The following is an 18,663-nucleotide window of genomic DNA, read 5'->3' on the forward strand; positions in this document are numbered from 1 at the left end:
GTCACCTGTCCAACTCTGTGAGTGCCTACCAGAAGGTCCTATATTCCAAGAGTCCACCTCCTGAAAAATGGGACCAATGCCTTTGCCTCCAGATTTAACTCCTATATGATAAAAATAAAATAAAAATTATGCCTTATAAAAAATATCCTTGTCTTCTCTTTCTGTTTGTCTTTTATGTTGATTCAGCTAAAATAAAGCACTCTTATGTAATGAGAGTATTAGATTGGTAGTTTGGGGATGATAGAGAAGAAACTCTTGTGAGGCTCTATAATATAAGAGTGGCCCCAATGGAGCAGTTACTTCTAGGAATGAAAGTAGGTTCTTGAACTAGACAATGTCTTTAGAAAAAGGGAGGTAATAAAGGTACTCTTAAGACATACAATGCAATAGTTGATTGTGAGTAGGGCATGCTAGGACTTAGTATGAGTCCCATGTATGTTATCCTAATATATAAAAAGCCAGGGGCTGTCACGACCAAAACAACCAGACGGACGACCCAACAGCAGACTGTGTGGGGCAACCAGGCTGGCAGGGGGGTTAGTGAGGGACGACCAAACAACTGAACAGCAGGCTGAGTGGGGCCACCAGGCTGGCAGGGGGGGGCAGTTGGAGGCAACCAGGCTGGCAGGGGGCAGTTGGGAGTGACCAGGTCTGCAGAGGGGGCAGTGAGGGCCAACCAGGCCAGTAACGGGGGGAAATTAGGGGTGACAAGGCCGGCAGAGGGGGCAGTTGGGGGCGACCAGGCCAGCAGAGGGGGATAGTTGGGGGAAACAGGCCGACAGAGGGGGGCAGTTGGGCATGACCAGGCTGGCAGGTGGGGCAGTAAGGGGCAACCAGGCCTGGGGGGACAGGAGGCAGTTAGGGGCAAATTTCATGCACCAGGCCTCTAGTTATTTGTATAAATTTATAATAGAACTCGTTTTAAGCTATAGTTCATTTCCATTTAACATAAAAAATATTTTTACCAGTTGTAATGCAGTGAAGTTGGAGCTTCCCACAGACCCACTCAAGGGCTATGTTATAAAGGAGAGGGACATAAAAATAGGGAATTTGTGGGAAACTGATCCACATGTGGTTATATAATTTAAAACATAGCACCTATCTTGAGCATAGCCATTGGGGTTTGCTGTGATTATAATAAAGTGATAGGTAAAGGACTGAACTTGCAGACACAATGAAACTAAGAAAAAATAAGTAAGGAACTATTGTAGCAAATATTCCATAGAACTTAATACACAGTAAAATAGAGAATGGAGAAGTCACAAGTGAAAGCCAGGTTTCCTGTCTGGTGAATGAAAAGAAGAAAATCTATTGACAAAACAGAAAATGCCTAGAAGTCTCTTGGTTGGATATGGCTCTGAGCACAACAACTTTTGTAGAAATCACTTCAAATTCCTGTACCCTAAAGGAGTTCATCTCCATCAAACAAAAAGTACATGAAATGTTAAAGGGTCTTATTGAACAGAAGAAGAAGAAGAAGAAGAAGAAGAAGAAGAAGAAGAAGAAGAAGAAGAAGAAGGAGAAGAAATCAAAAACATGAACAATAAAATGGCAATCAATACATATCTATCAATGATTGAATCTACAAACAAAATGAGCAAGCAAAATAGATACAGAGAAATTTTTGTTGGCTGCTAAATAGAAGGGAGATTGGGGGCCTATAAAAGGTGAAGGGATTAAGAAGTACAAATTGGAGAGAAGAACCAAGATGGCTGCATAGGTAAGTGCCTGTACTTTCTGCCTCCCACAACCACATCAAAATTACAACTAAAATACAGAACAACTATCATCCAGAACCATGGGAAATCTGGCTGAGTGGAAGTACTACAACTAGAGAGGTAAAGAAGAAAGCACACTGAGACTGGTAGGAGGTGCAGAGGCGCAGAACGGGCTGGTCTGGCACCCAGGTGTGCTGCTTTTTTAATCTCAAGGGAGATCACCTCTGTGGAGGCTGCCAGGAGGAGTGAGGGGTACCTGCCCTACACCAAATGCCCAGCCCAGGGTCCTAGAGCTGGGGAAAGAAGGCCCTACAGGCAACAAGAAATACAGACTGTAAAAACCAGTTCCGATTGGGGCTCAGTGACACACAGGCTGCTGGAGACCCAGCTGCTCCTCTTAAAAGGCCAGCACCATTAACTGAATTTATAAGCTTCTGCTTGCTCTCAGCTCTAGTGCCAGACAAGGCTCTGGGGGACCCAGACACATACAGGAGAAACTGGACTGTCTGGCATTGGGGCAGGAACTCGGGGGCAGCTTCCTTCCAGACAGAGGTGCTCCCAGAGGTCATTGTTCCCATGCTGGGACCTTCCTGGTGCTGGGCTGACTGGTAGCCATTTCTGTTTGCTCTGCTCTGGTGATTCCCTGAGACCCTGCCCCACCCAAGTTACACCCCCACCCAAGCTGTGCATGGTGCCTTTTGCATATGAATGACCTATCCTTTCTCAGTCTAAAACCTGTCAAACAAGTTGCAGCTGGGTCAGGGATCACCAAACCTATCAATAAAAGGCCCAAGGCCAGCACCAGCACCAGCCTGCCTTGCTTCACAGATGGGCCTTTTCTGGGCACTTCCAAACCTGATACAAAGAGGAAAGATCTGCAGATCTCTCTGTAGCTCCTGCTGGGTGGCCCCAGGCAGTGGCTGACTTTGCACCTCCCTGGAAACCCAAGAGCCAGTGTACCCAGTGGTCAGTGTGAGACCACACCAGATTTCAGCTCTTCATATCCATAAGTGACACACTCAAGGGGCAGACTCAGTGAGCACCAAAGCCCCACTGAAGCAAGTTCTGCTCCGTAAGGGTGTCTCCTGCACAGCAGCTCTCCCACTGCAGTGGAGCTGGTCTCCACAGCCAATTGGCCTGGAGGTCAATTCCTCCCAATGACACCAATAGCAATCAAGGCTCAACTACAACAAAACTGTGCACACAGCTCACAAAGGGGTGCACCAAGAGTGTTCACCTCTGGTGACTGGGGAGGCTGAACCACTGGGCCCTATAGGACACCTACTACACAGTCTCTATCAACTCAAGGAGACTTAGCAGCTACCCAATACATAGAAACAAACACAGGGAAGCAGCCAAAATTTGGAGACAAAGAAACATGTCAAAGTGATGAATAGCAAGAACCTACAACCAAGATTACTCTATGCAGAAAAGCTATCATTTAGAATTGAAGGTCAGATAAAGAGCTTCACAGAGAAGAAAAAGCTAAAGGAGTTCATCACCACCAAACCAGTATTATATGAAATGCTGAAGGGTATTCTTTAAGAAGAGGAAGAAGAAGAAAAAGGTAAAGATAAAAAATTATGAACAATAAAGTGATGACAAATACATATCTATCAACAAGTGAATCTAAAAATCCAATGAATAAAAAATCTGATGAACAGAATAAACTGGTGAATGGAATAGAATCAGGGGTATGGAAATGAAACAGACTAATGATTCTCAGAGCGAAGGAGTATGGGGGGATGCAATAAGAGTTTAGACAAAGATCTTATATGCATGTATGCATTACCTATGGATACAAACAATAGGGTGGTAAGGGCCTGGGGTGGGGTGGAAACTGGGTAGATTGGAGCTATGGGGGGGGGGGGGAAGAGACATCTGTAATAATCTCAACAATAAAGATTAAAGAGAAGAAGAAGAAGAAGAAGAAGAAGAAGAAGAAGAAGAAGAAGAAGAACTAGAAGAAGAAGAAGAAATTGGTTGTTACAGAATAGTTATGGGGATGCAAAGTATAGCATAGGATATATAGTCAATAATATTCTAATAACTAGGCATGGTGTTGGATGGGTGTGGGATTTATTGGGATGATCACATATCCTATCTAATAATAGACAAACATGGTAATTAACCATAACTTTGTTACCCTTCCCATTGGCTAATCAGGGCGATATGCAAATTAACTGCCAACCAAGATGGCGGCCGGCAGCCAGGCAACTGAAGTGAACAGGAGGCTTGCTTGCTCCAGTGAAGGAGGAAGCCAACGTTCCCCGCCTGCCACTGCTGGTTTCTGAGCTGCAGTCTAAGAAACAATGTTGCAATTATAGAAGCTAAACAAGCTCCAGAAACCTGCTTTCATCCAGCTTCGGCCTCAGAGCTTAGAGCAGCAGTGATGGCAACAATGTTTCAATTATAGAAGCCAAACAAACCAAGATACCTGCTTTCAGCAGCAGAGGTCTCAGAGCTGGAGCCAAGCCTCAGAGCTAAAGCTGGCTCTCAGTTCCAGTGACAGACATAGAAGGTAAATAAAGCCCAGAATAAAAAAATAAATAAATAAAAGAAAAACAGAAAAAAAGGAGAGGTTGGGAGCTTCAGTCGCCCGCCAGCCTGAAAACGGCCCTCAGCCCCTCACCCAGACTGGCCAGACTCGCACCCTGAAGGGGGTGTGACCAGCTGCAAACAGCCATCATCCCCTCATCCAGGCTGGTCAGGCCCCCCAGCAGAACCCCCAACCTGATCTGGGACACCCTTCAGGGCAAACCAGCCAGCCACCACCCATGCACCAGGCCTCTATCCTATATAGTAAAAGGGTAATATGCCTCTCAGCACTGGGATCAGCGGAGCCATGAGGCCTCCCAACACCGGGATTAGCGGAGCTGCAAGGCTTCCCAGCACTGGGATCAGCGGAGCTGCGAGGCCTCCTGTCCCCTGGAGCAGCATGACAGGGGGCAGCGCCCAAACCCCCTGATCGCCCTGCTGCTCTGTGTGTGACAGGGAGCGGGGCCACAACCTCCCTATCCGCCCTGCTCTGTTCGTGACAGGGGAAGGCTCCCCAACCCCCTGATCGGCCCTGTTCTGTGCCTGATAGGGGGGAGCTCCCCAACCCCCTGATTGGCCGGCTCTGTATGTGACAGGGGTGGCACCACAACCCCCTGATCCGCCATGCTCTGTGCATGACAGGAGGTGGTGCTGCAACCTCCCCATCGGCCCTGCCTTGAGTATGACAGGGGGCGGCGCCCCAACCCCGCAATCAGCCCTACCCTGAGCGTGACTGGGGGTGGCATCACAACCTCCTGATCCGCCCTGCTCTGTGCATGACAGGGGGTGGTGCCCCAACTCCCCAATCAGCCCTGCTCTGAGCCCAACCAGGGGCTGCGGGGCAGGCACCTAGGGATTGGGCCTGCCCTCTGCCACCCGGAAGCTGGCCTAAGCCAGCAGGGCGTTATCTCCCTGGGGTCCCAGACTGTGAGAGGGCACAAGTGGGGCTGAGGGACACCCCCCCCCCCCCCCGCCCCGCCAGTGCACAAATTTTTGTGCACCGGGCCTCTAGTTTAGTTATATAATGTCTGGTCACTGGGGAGTAAAAACATTTTTTTTTAATTTAAAAATTCCTGTACCCGGGTCCTTGGCATAGAAGTGAAGAGTCAGGGCTTTTGGGTATAATGAATAAAGATCAAATCACATCCCCATTGACTTGCAAAGTATTATTTAAAAATTCTTGGTTTGTAAAATGTGATAATGATTCTAATTTCACAAATACATTCCAAGTTCTCAAGGAGCTATTTATAGGCTGCATTGTCTGTCATTTTTGAAAGGTAGTGGTGATGGTTTATACCAGGAGTGGGGAACATCTGGCCTGCAGGCCATATAAGGCCCCAGAAATCATTTGGTCTTGCCCTGCCAAACATTAGGGGCAAGTTAAATAAATGTTTGACCCAATATAACAGGCTAATTTTTAAGTTAGTAATTTTGTTTGGCCCACAAATGGTGTTATAACTACCCAAATGGCCCTTGGCAGAAAAAAAAGCTCCCCACCCCTTATTTATACCATGTATTATGATGTGTGCCTCTGTGCCCTGTTTCACTGTGTATTCTTAACTTGGTTGTATTTTATCTGAGCTCAAGACCAATAAATCTAACTATGTGCTTCACATCCAATTTTGGATTGTTCCGGAGCACATCAAATATAGTATGTCCAAGACTGAACCCCTGATCTCTTGATAACTTATTCCTGCTAACTTAGCCTTCTTTTTTCGTACCTCACTTTAGCAATTAATACATCATTCATTACTTAAGTCTAAACATACAGATGGCATTTTTTACTTCCCTCCTTTACTACAATACCATCCTTTTTGTCTCTTACTTATTCTACCCCTAAAATCCATTTATACACTGAAGCCAGAACAATTTTTTTGTTTTGTTTTGTTTGTAATCCTCACCTGAGGATATGTTTTGCATTGATGAAAGAGAGAGAGAGAGAGAGAGAGAGAGAGAGAGAGAGAGAGAGAAAAGAGAGAAAAAGATGGAGAGAGAGAGAGAGGGAGAGAGAAACATAGATTGATTGCCTCCCATACTTGCTCTGACCAGGGACAGAACCTACAACCTGGGCATGTGCCCTGATTGGAATCAAACACCTGATCCCTCATATGAATAGGATGATGCTCTAACCAACTGAGCCACACCAGCCATGGCCAGAATTATTCTTAAAAAATACAAATCAAATCATGACACCCCCTTCCTTGAAATTTTCAAACTTTTTTTTTCCCTGCCTAAGGTTAAAGAAAAATATTCTGTAACTGAATTTAAAGATCATTTATGGCTCCTCTGTACCCTTCTATCGTATAATCCCCTCCCCTTAGATCTGAATTATAGTCACACTGTTCACATTTTTATATAAAAATCATGTAGTTTGAATTATTGTGTGGTTACTTTTAAACATTTTTTAAAATATTTTTTTTATTGATTTCAGAGGAAAGGGGGAGAGAGATAGAAATATCAATGAAGAGAGAGAATCATTGACCAGCTCCCTCCTCCACACTCCCTACAGGGGACTGAGCCCACAACCCAGGCATGTGCCCTGACTGGGAATTGAACTGTGACCTCTTGGTTCATAGGTCAATGTTCAACCACTGAGATACTCCATCCAGACTTTATATTATTTTCTCTTCTTTTTACCTTTAATTTCATTCTCTTCCTTTGAATTGGTTTCCTCCTTCCTCCTTTCTACCTTCTTTCCATTTTATTTTTCTTTGAGAGCATAGCTGGAGAAATTTCTCCACTGGAATTTCTTTCCTCGACCCCTATCAGGCTTCAGGCTTAATCTGGCTGAATAAGGTAAATCTTTCCTTTCCTTTCCTTTCCTTTCCTTTCCTTTCCTTTCCTTTCCTTTCCTTTCCTTTCTTTTCAATTTATCTGCATTCTTACTTTAGTCAGATCATAAGTATTTTTAAATGTATATTTTTACTGATTTCAGAGAAGAAGGGAGAGGGAGAGAGAGATAGAAACATCAATGATGAGAGAGAATCATTGATTGGATGCCTCTTATATGCCCTTCACTGGGGATGGAACCTGCAACCCAGGCATGTGCCCTGACAGAGAATCAAACTGTGACCTCCTGGTTCATAGGTTGATGCTCAACCACTTAGCCAAGCCAGCTGGCAGATCATCAGTTTAAACAATTATGTTCTAGGTATCAGATATTTTTCTTTATTAGATTTCCTCCATTATCATTTATGCTCCCAAATCTATTTCAGTAGTTGGTAAAGAAACAATGTTTATTATTTTTTCATTATTCTAATGGGCATTCATTTTAAGGAAGAAATGGAAAAAAGAGTGTTTTAACTGTATTTACCCAAGTAGCAGAAAAAAGGCAAATTAAAATTATCTCTAGAGACAAAGAAAAGCTCCATAAAGAGTCTACTTGATTAAATTTTTGCTTTCTAGGACTTAATTTTCTTACCTACAAAATGAAATAACTGGATGAATTAAACACTAAGATACACCGCACCATATCAGATTAAAACGTTTATTCATGAATGAGACAAGGAGTATACTTGTAGAACTAACTGCCAAAGGAGATGAGGTCAGGAGATGAGTATAGGGTAAGAGTCAAGATACAAAAGACCTAGAAGGCCAGGAGAAGGGAATTGAGAATGAATATTACCACATATTCTCACAAACCAATGAAAGTGAGTATCCTGGACTAATCTGCTCAAAGGAGCTGGGAGATGCCGAGAGAGAGGGCTGAGGGTCTAAAGTCAGACTCCCAAGCCAGTGCCAGAACTGGCAAGGACAGGCATAACTGTCATCATTGAGTCCTCACTCTGCAGAACCACACCCTGGCCTGGGCCAATCTGCTCACAGGAGCTGGGAGGGCAGGGGCCAGGGCAGGACATAAAAGAAGAGCAGGGTTAGCTGGTGCTTACACTTGCTTCTGACACAACCGTGTTCACTAGCAACTACACAAACAGCCACCATGGTGCATCTGACTGCTGATGAGAAGGCCGCTGTCTCTGGCCTGTGGGGCAAGGTGAATGTGGAAGAAGTTGGTGGTGAGGCCCTGGGCAGGTAGGTATCCAGGCATAAGGAGAGTGAGTGGAAGCTGGGTGTGTGTTTCTGACAGGCACTGACTCCCTCTGTCTTCTGTGCTGCATTCACCCCTCAGGCTGCTGGTGGTCTACCCCTGGACTCAGAGGTTCTTCACCTCCTTTGGGGACCTGTCCAATGCCGCTGCTGTGATGGGCAATAGTAAGGTGAAGGCCCATGGCAAGAAAGTGCTGAATTCCTTCAGCGAGGGTCTGAAGAATCTCGACAACCTTAAGGGCACCTTTGCTAGCCTGAGTGAACTGCATTGTGACAAGCTGCATGTGGATCCTGAGAACTTCAGGGTGAGTCTAGGAGATGTTCTACTTTTTGCTTTTCACTTTCTAGGCTTTCTCTTTGGTTCTTCACCTACCCGTTCTTCCAGGTTCCTTTTAACCTTACCATATTTCATTATTTAATGCCTTTCAAAATGTATATAGTTTTATATTTTTTTCTTTCAATATAATACTGTTTTTTGTATCACAAACTTTTTTTTTTTATCAAACTGCTTCTCTAATGTCTTATTTTTTCACCTCTTTCTTTTTTCCCACCCCAATTTCCTTCTCCTTAGCCAATACTCAAATTATATATATTAACTTTCACCTGCTGCCTCTACATTTAGAAAATTCCTCCATAAGGGGGATGAAAAGACTCATCTCTCCTCAAAGTGGAGAGATGCCTTCATTTACTGTTATTCTAGAGACTATAAATAAATAATTTTAAAATTGAAAAATAGTCTGAACTTTACAGCATCCATACTCAATGGAAAGGAAAAGAAAGTCAATATTTTAGGATGAAAAGACCAGAAGTAGGAAGTAGGGCAGCATAGTTGCTGCAGACAGTACATCATCTCACTAGTTAATCAGTTATTAAGGCATATAATATCTATCATAAATATATATGCATTTATTTATATATAGACATGCAAATATTTACTCATTTATGTTGGTGAAGATAACCTGAGGATCAACTTGGGCTTAAGTGTAGGCAGGAAAAAATTATTGTAGGCCCACTTTCCCCAAAGCCAAGCTACTAATCATTGTATATGTCTTCCCCACAGCTCCTGGGCAACGTGCTGGTGGTTGTGCTGGCTCGCCACTTTGGCAAGGAATTCACCCCCCAGGTGCAGGGTGCCTTCCAGAAGGTGGCACTGGGTGTGGCCACTGCCCTGGCTCACAAGTACCACTGAGTCCTGGCCTGTGTCCTGGTGACCTTTGGAAAACTCTCTTTCTCCAGATTCTGACTTCTTAACTTGGGGAAGTAATGCCCATTCTCAAGGGTCTGGCTTCTGCCTAATAAAGAACTTTCAGCTCAACTTCTTGATTCATTTCACTTATTTTATTATTATTATTTTCTCCTCTGGGGGTATAGGGACATCCATGAGGATCTATGTATAGGGAGCTCTTGTGTCTTATACAAGGAGGTCAAGGGAAGTGAGAAAAGGAAGGGGACCACACACAATCATTAAAAGCTGACACTTCTACCTCCAAAGCATAGGTCTTTCCAAAGAGTTCTGAAATATGGAGAAGATTCCAGCATTACAGGGGCTCTAGGGGGGACCTCAAACCTAAGACATGGCCTTCAGGCTAATGCTCTGATCCATTTCCTACAAATACTCAAAATATGATGCGCTCAATTAGAGACATAATGCTTGCTCAAGACACTTAAGCTTTCTTTTTTTCTATGTTCCTTGCCTGCACACTGTAGCCCCTAACACTAGACTCCATCAGGTGTTCTTGTTCTAAGAAATAACCTACTTCTGTCACTTGTCTCAGAACACCTCCAAAACTAGTCCCCACACCTCCTTCAGACACAGTTTAATGCTTGGATATCACTTGTGACCATTTTTGACACTGGCTTCAATGAACTTTATAAAATTGCCTAAGGGAATCTTTTCAACCCCCTCCACATTTTTCCCATTTCTTATCCATCACACTAATTCTCTATGCTGTATAAATATTTCTGCCTATTTAGTACTATCCCACATGAGTACTGTGCTTAAAGTTCCTAGATAGGCAGTGAAGAAATATTTATTAAATGAAATAAATCAATGAGTAGGTAATTATTCCTTGTGTTAGAACTCCTGGGACCAACAGAACAATAGACCAATGCGCAGAGTTCCTTGGGTGTTAATGATACAATATATAATGCGGAAGAGACATTTGTTTTCTAATCATAGCTAGTAAGATATCTCTGAAGGATTTCTAGAACCTTCTAACTTGTACACATTTCCTTAATTCTATATAATTTCTTGTTAATTAATTTTAGACTTGACTACCTGAAATAGACCCTGTTGCTTCCTTTTGTATGAAAGTGTTTTCATAATTACTCTGGGTATATTATCAGGATATAGACAACACATTACAGTTTATGGTTTTACCACTATATTTTGAATTGCCTGAGGGCAGAAGTTTTTATATTTTTTATTTCTCAGGTCATTGTACATAGTAGACACTTAGAACTGTTTATATCTGCATGGGATATTTAACAACCATGGACTCAGAGACACCCAGAAGGTTTTAGGGAGATTATTTCCACATTCTTTTATTATTATTATTATTATTATTATTATTATTATTAGTTAAGGTATTACAAATGTGTCCTCATCCCCCCCATTAACACCCAACCTCCCCCACACACACAAACTCATGCTCCCATCCCCCCGTTGTCCATGTCCATTGGTTTGGCTTATATACATGTATACAAGTCCTCTGTTGATCTCTTCCCCTTACCCCCGCCCTCCCCTACTTTCCTTCTGGGGATTGATAGCCTGATCGCTGTTTCTCAGTCTTTGGGTCTGTCCCTTTTCATCAGTCTATGTTGTTCTCTATAATCCACAAATGAGTGAGATCATGTGGTATTTATCTTTCTCTGACTGGCTTATTTCACTTAGCATAATGCTCTCCAGTTCCATCCATGCTGTTGCAAAAGGCAAGAGTTCCTTTTTTTTTTTTTTTTTTTTTTTTTTTTACCGCAGCATAGTATTCCATTGTGTATATGTACCACAGTTTTCTAATCCACTCATCTGCTGATGGGCACTTAGGCTGTTTCCAAATCTTAGCTATGGTGAATTGTGCTGCTATGAACATAGGGGTGCATATGTCCTTTCTAATTGGCGTTTCTGCTTTCTTGGGATATATTCCTAGTAGTGGGATCACTGGGTCAAATGGGAGTTCCATTTTTAGTCTTCTGAGGTAGCTCCATACTGTTCTCCACAGTGGCTGCACTATTTCCACATTCTTCATCACAGAAAAGTTCTTCTAAGAATCAGATATGCTGAGAGAAAGAGACTTTCAGAGAAACTGAAAAAGAGTAAGAGAAATTGTGGGTGTCATAGTCTCAAAAGGAGTAAAGAAAGTATCCTTTTTTCCTCCAAATGATTATGAAAAGAACAAAAATACAAAAAGGCTTACTATACTCTCTTTGTTCCTTCACCTCTAGAACTAACCAATGAATCAAGACAAGAGATTGGACCTAAAAGTTCCAATACTGAAATTAAAAATGTGTCTTAAAAATGAGTTAAACTGCCATATTCCTAAACTATTCTGTGTTTATGTTCTTTGTTTCTATGAATTGTGCTCTTTCCGGAGTACCAGTATTTTCACTTCATTTCATTTTTGAGAGGATGCCAAACAGAAGTAACCAAGAGATTGTGCATGTGGGAGAAAAAAGCAAAAAATAACTGTGCTTGTCTGAGGAAAATAGAGATTAGATTGCTGAGATGGTCTTCTTGGGGAATTTAGAATTGAACACTAGAGCATGCACAAAATGTTCTAGTTGAGTGTAATTTTTTAAACAAATGAGAAAAACACCCATGCACCTCTGGATGAGTGTCATGATTTTCTTGAAGGAAGTTAATACTTACCCTCTTAGTCATACTCAGACTAGGCCCATTCTGGTACAAAACATTAGGAATTAGGTTAACTTGACAGAATGGAGTAAAGGAAAAAAGCTTCTGTTTTGGAGGTGTGTGTGTGAGTGTGTGTGTGTGTGTGTGTGTGTGTGTGTGTGTGGTTAGTGCTCAGTGAGTGTGGAGTCGAAGTAAAGGAGACAGCCTCACGTAACTCTTCCCAGGATAGACTGAAGCTCACAACAGTGACAATGGGGCTAAGAAGCTTCCCAGAACCTTTCAATGCTGATCTGTATTTGAGCCCGAGGCTTTGAACATAGCCACATTTATTATTATTTATACATTCTCAATTTTGTCTGGTATGTCCCTGAGCTTTTAATGTCTTATTATAACTTGCAGCCTTGTCCTTGAAGGGTTTTGGGTAATAAAAGGAAAAGTCTGTTTCACTCTTCAGTCATATGAAGTAGAAACAGTGAGAGAAAGCAGCAACTTCTGTCCTGAAACCAGGAAGACAGTGGCTGCAGCCACTGCCGATACAAGAGTGACCCTTAGATCATTAATGGCCAAAGAATATTTAAGAAGGAAGACTTCTGTTACATATTTGTTGCCAGTGATCGCAAAGGAGAGAGAAAGGTGATTGACCTTAGGGCACCTGAATCAGGAGAAGAATCTAAGGTAGGAGACACATGGACATAGGAAGTAGTGATGATTAAAATTAGGGAAAATAATTATCAGGCCCTTGGGGAACCCAAAGGTCCTGTCCCCAGCTCAGAACTACTTGCTAATTTAGGCCTTTTCATTGTATCTTTTAATAACAAGTAGAAGAAATTTACACTTTCTCTCCTAGCCTGAGAAGTTAACAGAATTTATTACATAAGAAAAAGGAGCTCAGGGGTTATATGGGTGGGGCAGGGCATGGGTATTAGAAAAGCTGTAGAGATAAAAGAGTAAATTTTAGTAAAAGAGGGTTTAAACAAATAAAACATATAGAGAAAATGGGAACATGGGTGATGAATTTGCATCAGAGAAATGATAATACACACGGAATGCTTAGTGGCCTAAGGAAAACATAACAGGCACTAAGGCAGGATTGCCTTTCCACTTTCCCACCCCTTCTTTTAAGTGACAGAACACTTCTCTATTCGCTCAGATACTGGTATTTTCTTTCCCAGATCAGCCCAGGAAGAAAAAAATCTACGTGTCCCTGGTTAGTATTTTAACACATTGTTCCCTTCAGAGTTACTGACAATTTGGGGTTGTAATTGATTTTTTACTTATCCATATGTCTTACAACATTGAGAGACCTCTAAGTTTCTATCTGTGGATCCGCAAATCTAATAGGGCAACTATTTCACAGAACATTCCTGATTTGTATTTATCCTACTTTTTAATCATCATTTTTATTTGGTTATATGAGTTTTTTTAAATGAACGAAGTAGATATTTTCTTACCAGGAGGATATCATCCAAACCAAGTAAAGAAAGATATACTTAGAACTAGGGCAAAGGTATCATCCATGCTGTCCTTATAAATATGTTTACTCTGAAGGCAGGAGTGAACCATCCATATACCCTTAAGTTGAATTTTCTGGACCTCAGATTCTTCATTTGTCAAATAAGAAAACTGAGGAGGCGAACTCTAAGACATTACCAGGCTGTGATTCTAAGAATCATATAAGCAAATTTTTTAAGGAGGGTGATTTTAAGTAGCAATTTGTACTCCTGGATGGGACCTTGAGATGCCTAGAGAGGGCTGAGGGTCTAAAGTCAGACTCCCAAGCCAGTGCCAGAACCGGCAAGGACAGGCATAACTGTCATCATTGAGTCCTCACTCTGCAGAACCACACCCTGGCCTGGGCCAATCTGCTCACAGGAGCTGGGAGGGCAGGGGCCAGGGCAGGACATAAAAGAAGAGCAGGGTTAGCTGGTGCTTACACTTGCTTCTGACACAACCGTGTTCACTAGCAACTACACAAACAGCCACCATGGTGCATCTGACTGCTGATGAGAAGGCCGCTGTCTCTGGCCTGTGGGGCAAGGTGAATGTGGAAGAAGTTGGTGGTGAGGCCCTGGGCAGGTAGGTATCCAGGCATAAGGAGAGTGAGTGGAAGCTGGGTGTGTGAGTTTCTGACAGGCACTGACTCCCTCTGTCTTCTGTGCTGCATTCACCCCTCAGGCTGCTGGTGGTCTACCCCTGGACTCAGAGGTTCTTCACCTCCTTTGGGGACCTGTCCAATGCCGCTGCTGTGATGGGCAATAGTAAGGTGAAGGCCCATGGCAAGAAAGTGCTGAACTCCTTCGGCGAGGGTCTGAAGAATCTCGACAACCTTAAGGGCACCTTTGCTAGCCTGAGTGAACTGCATTGTGACAAGCTGCACGTGGATCCTGAGAACTTCAGGGTGAGTCTAGGAGATGTTCTACTTTGTGCTTTTCACTTTCTAGGCTTTCTCTTTGGTTCTTCACCTACCCGTTCTTCCAGGTTCCTTTTAACCTTACCATATTTCATTATTTAATGCCTTTCAAAATGTATATAGTTTTATATACGTCACTAAGGACTACAGAGAACCATTTAATTTCTTGTGCCTTCTTTGCTCACAACCATTGTTTTCTCTTATTTATTCTCGCTCTTTTTTTCTTTTCATTTTCTGCAATGTCTTCTCTTCATTTTTGAAGCAAACTGTTTATTTTGAGTGTTAAATTTTTACAAAAGTCTTTTTCAGTCCACTTAAAATAACCTATACTCTCTCTCCTTTATGTCTTCTTTTCAAATGTGTTACTACTTCTTTGAATGGTTCTAAAGAATAATAGTGTCCTGGCCAGTTTGGCTCAGTGATAGATCATTGGCCTGCAGACTGAAGGGTCCTGGGTTTGATTCTGGTCAAGGGCACATGCCTGGGTTGTGGGCTTGACCCCCTGTGGGAGGCGTGCAGGAGGCAGCCAATGGATGGTTCTCTATCATCATTGGTCTCTCTCTCTCTCTCTCTCTCTCTCTCTCTCTCTCTCTCTCTCTCTTTCTCTCTCTCTCTCTCTCTCTCTTCATCTCTGAAATCAATAAAAATATATTTAAAAAGAATAAAAGTGATAACTTAAGTTCTGGGGTAAGACAGAAAGGGAAGAATGTTATCAAGTAAAAATTCAGCCTGATGTGGATAGATTTGCATCAATAGTAGCATCAGAGATCCTACTATCTTTCTGCTTATATTTGAAAAACACAGCTTGTAAAGAGGCTGGAATATTCTAAGTCCAATCTGGTCCATCTGCTAACCATGACCATGCCTCTTGTGTCTTCCTCACAGCTCCTGGGCAACGTGCTGGTGGTTGTGCTGGCTCGCCACTTTGGCAAGGAATTCACCCCCCAGGTGCAGGGTGCCTTCCAGAAGCTGGCACTGGGTGTGGCCACTGCCCTGGCTCACAAATACCACTGAGCTCCTTTTCCTGTTTTCCGGAAAAGGTGCCTTTCGCCCCAGAGCCCAACAGCTGCACATGGGAATTCTATGAAGGGCTTTGAGCATCTGGCTTCTGCCTAATAAAAAGCATTTATTCTCATTGAACTGGTGTTTTTTAATTATGTCTGCCTCTCTCACTCAGCTGGGCACATGGGAGGGCAAGGCATTTAAAACATAAAGAAATGAAGGGCTAGGTCAGAGGTCAGGAAAGTATGTCTATATCCTGGATTCCATGAAAAGAGAGGTTGTAAACAGTTAATATGTGTCCTCAGAGGAAAGGCAGGGGAGGATGGGTGGGAAGAGATCAACCAATGAACTTGTATGCATGGATGCATAACCCACGGACAAAGACAATGGGGTGGTGAAGGTCTGGGGGGTGATGGGGGATGGAAGTGGGCTGGAAGAGGTTAATGGGGGGAAAAGGAGAACCTATGTGATACTTTCAACAATAAAGATTAAAAAATAATAAAATAGTTAATATGTGGGAAGCAGACCCTGCTGTGTTTTTTTTTTTCCTTTTTGATTCAGAAAAGCATTCAAGTTGAAGATTAATTTGGGGGTTAGAATTTTGCTGTTTTATTTATATTATATTTTAGCCTTGCTTATAAATGTCTTCAGTTGCCCAGAATGTCACAGCCCAAATCCACTAAATTCTTCTGCCTAGAGATACTCCTGTTCCTCTAATTTTTTTTTACATGTTTTGCTGTTCCCATTGCTCTTCCTCCCCCTCACTGTTATGCTAGTTTCCTCATCACCTTATACAGATCTGCTTGCGGGACAGGAAGCTGGGGAAGGGCATTTCACTGCCTCTGCCCTGGAGCCTTTCACAGTCTGTATTTGGAAGAGGGGCCTGCTAATATTGTGAGAAAGATAGGACTGAGGGACTTTTTGTGGTTTGATATTCCCTAAATCCTGTCACAGGCTTACACCAAAGGAATCCCAGTCTCTTCAGGATGCTTTTGCATTCATATTCAAGAACTGACTGGAGGTCTCTTTTCCTTATCTTACCGCTGATGGCTGCTCTACCCGTATAGTCATTAGCATAGTGTTATCATCAGCAGCACACCCTATGTTATTTCCTCATTCAATAGCCCCTTAGATGGGTGCTGGCTGCTTGAAATAAAGTAAGAATTTGAAATAGTTCATGTCTCCTCTGTACCCCAAATAGTAATCTAATTTGGAAAGTATTGAAAGTAAGGCATCTAACAAGTGACTATAAATCAGTGCGTACAGGGTTTAATGAGATCAGAGGGTGAAATGAGTGATAAGGATGAGTAGATGCTGGTCAGAAATAGAAGGAGAAAAAAAATGGAAAGGGTGAATGGTATGTACCAAACCACTGACAAATACAGTAGTAATGTAATAGGACAATCAATGGGTCCCTGTTGCCTGTCACTACTTGAGCCAATTAAGCAGAGATAGGGTTGAATCATATATGCATGTTTATTCCAATATTGCCAGCAGTATGGGAAAATAGCAGGTTATCCATAAAAATCTACTCTGTACCCCATCATAAGCTAGCTGCTTATATAGTGTAGAAGGAGGACAAAGATTACATGAGGAACTATCCAAAGGGTATGCCAAATGGGCAGTTAACAGGTAAGCAGAGGGCTGGGGCTCTTCAAAGGGCTTAGTGATATGCAAAAAGGGCAAAGGTCTTCAAAGGGCTGGCAATTCTGGTTTCTGCATCAAAGTTGTTAATCTTTCCATGATAATAGATGAGGAGTATGGGCTGAATTTCCAGGTGAGCTCCCAGGTCCAGAGTGAAGCTGCCCACCAAGTTAGAATGTGCCTTCTTTAATCAGAATAAAACAATAACAGTTAAAAGAGCATGTTTAGTATTTCTTACAATTCTAGCTGGTTCCTCAACATTCCATTTCTGCCCCTATCAGCAACATGTTTGGTATTCTGATAATTTCAAGTAAGAAGGAAAGACAATTGAAGAAAAACTGACCCCTGGTAGATAGGATAAGGAAGGACAGGGCAGGATAAAGCAGGACAGGATAAAATAAAATATGAATATAAACTTTGGTGAACACTGTAGAGGACACATTTAAAACTAGAAATTTATAAACAAAAGAATGCAATCTAACCACTCTGCATATGAGATGCTTATACAGTGAATTGACAAGTGAGATAAAATGGTATAGCAGTTTAGAACATAAGCTTTGAAGTCAAGCAGCCTGGATTAAATACATTACCACTTCACATATGCTGCCTGAACCTCTTTTTTCTTTCATCTGACACTTAACAGTGCCTGATACATGTCTTAGGAAATGTAATCTAATAATGTTTTATTAACATTATGATGGACAATAAGAGTAGAAGTGGTGTCACTAATTAATATTCATTATGATGCCTAAAAGAGCTGTCTCATGAAAGAGAAAAACCAGAGCAAGAAATATTATTGCTTACCTAGCACCATTCATATCCCCCAATCTCTTATATTCAGGAATCTGTGTGATTTTTTCATTATTGAACAGCCCAGTGTATCAGCTTCAATTAGGAGGCCAAAAACCACACTGAAATTTGAAAAGAGACATTTAATGATAAGGAATTATTAACTATAACCAGAGATTGGAGAAATTAAAGATTAGTCAATAAGGAGTAAAGAGGATCCTAAAAATATAAGAGAAGACATAGGGAGCAGTCACTGCTTCTAGTTCTTATATAGAGCAATCAATTAAGAAACAATCTGGGGGAGGTTTTTCTCCTGGGACTGATAAACAAAGCTCTTGAGAGAGAGCATGCCTGAGGCTCAACAGGTTAAACAATTTTTGAGGCTGCAAAGTTGCCTAAAGGAAGATGCATAAGTAGCCACCCATTGGGAGGTGCCCTGCCAGAAGCATTTATTGAGAATCTGCTCCCTGGGGTGTCAGTGGAAGCTACCCATGTAAATTAACTGAACCCCAGATCTTTCTATAAAACTGAGGGTTGAAGAAGTGAGTCATGGGAAAATTCCATAAGAATAACACTTTACTGCAAAGCTATCCATGGGGTATAAAAAGGGGAGCCACTCACAGGAGGTGCTAGTCTCAAATGTTCTGCTGCAAAGCCATGTATACAGC

General features: G+C 42.3%; 2 protein-coding genes across 2 annotated transcripts; both read left to right on the forward strand.

The window, feature by feature from the left end:
• Nucleotides 1–7,996: 7,996 nt before the first annotated feature.
• On the forward strand, nt 7,997–9,615 carry LOC308524142 (hemoglobin subunit beta-like). Its single transcript, XM_081098290.1, has 3 exons — nt 7,997–8,285; nt 8,383–8,605; nt 9,361–9,615. The coding sequence occupies exons 1-3, from the start codon at nt 8,194–8,196 to the stop codon at nt 9,487–9,489; spliced, it is 444 nt and encodes a 147-aa protein (XP_080954416.1). The 5' UTR covers nt 7,997–8,193; the 3' UTR covers nt 9,490–9,615.
• A 4,074-nt stretch (nt 9,616–13,689) lies between these two features.
• Nucleotides 13,690–15,700, forward strand: LOC308524141 (hemoglobin subunit beta). Its single transcript, XM_081098289.1, has 3 exons — nt 13,690–14,226; nt 14,326–14,548; nt 15,446–15,700. Exons 1-3 carry the CDS (start codon nt 14,135–14,137, stop codon nt 15,572–15,574), a joined length of 444 nt encoding a protein of 147 aa, XP_080954415.1. The 5' UTR covers nt 13,690–14,134; the 3' UTR covers nt 15,575–15,700.
• The last annotated feature ends 2,963 nt before the right edge of the window (nt 15,701–18,663 follow it).

Source organism: Myotis nattereri (assembly GCF_964212035.1).
Source record: "Myotis nattereri genome assembly, chromosome: 9".
NCBI lineage: Eukaryota > Metazoa > Chordata > Mammalia > Chiroptera > Vespertilionidae > Myotis > Myotis nattereri.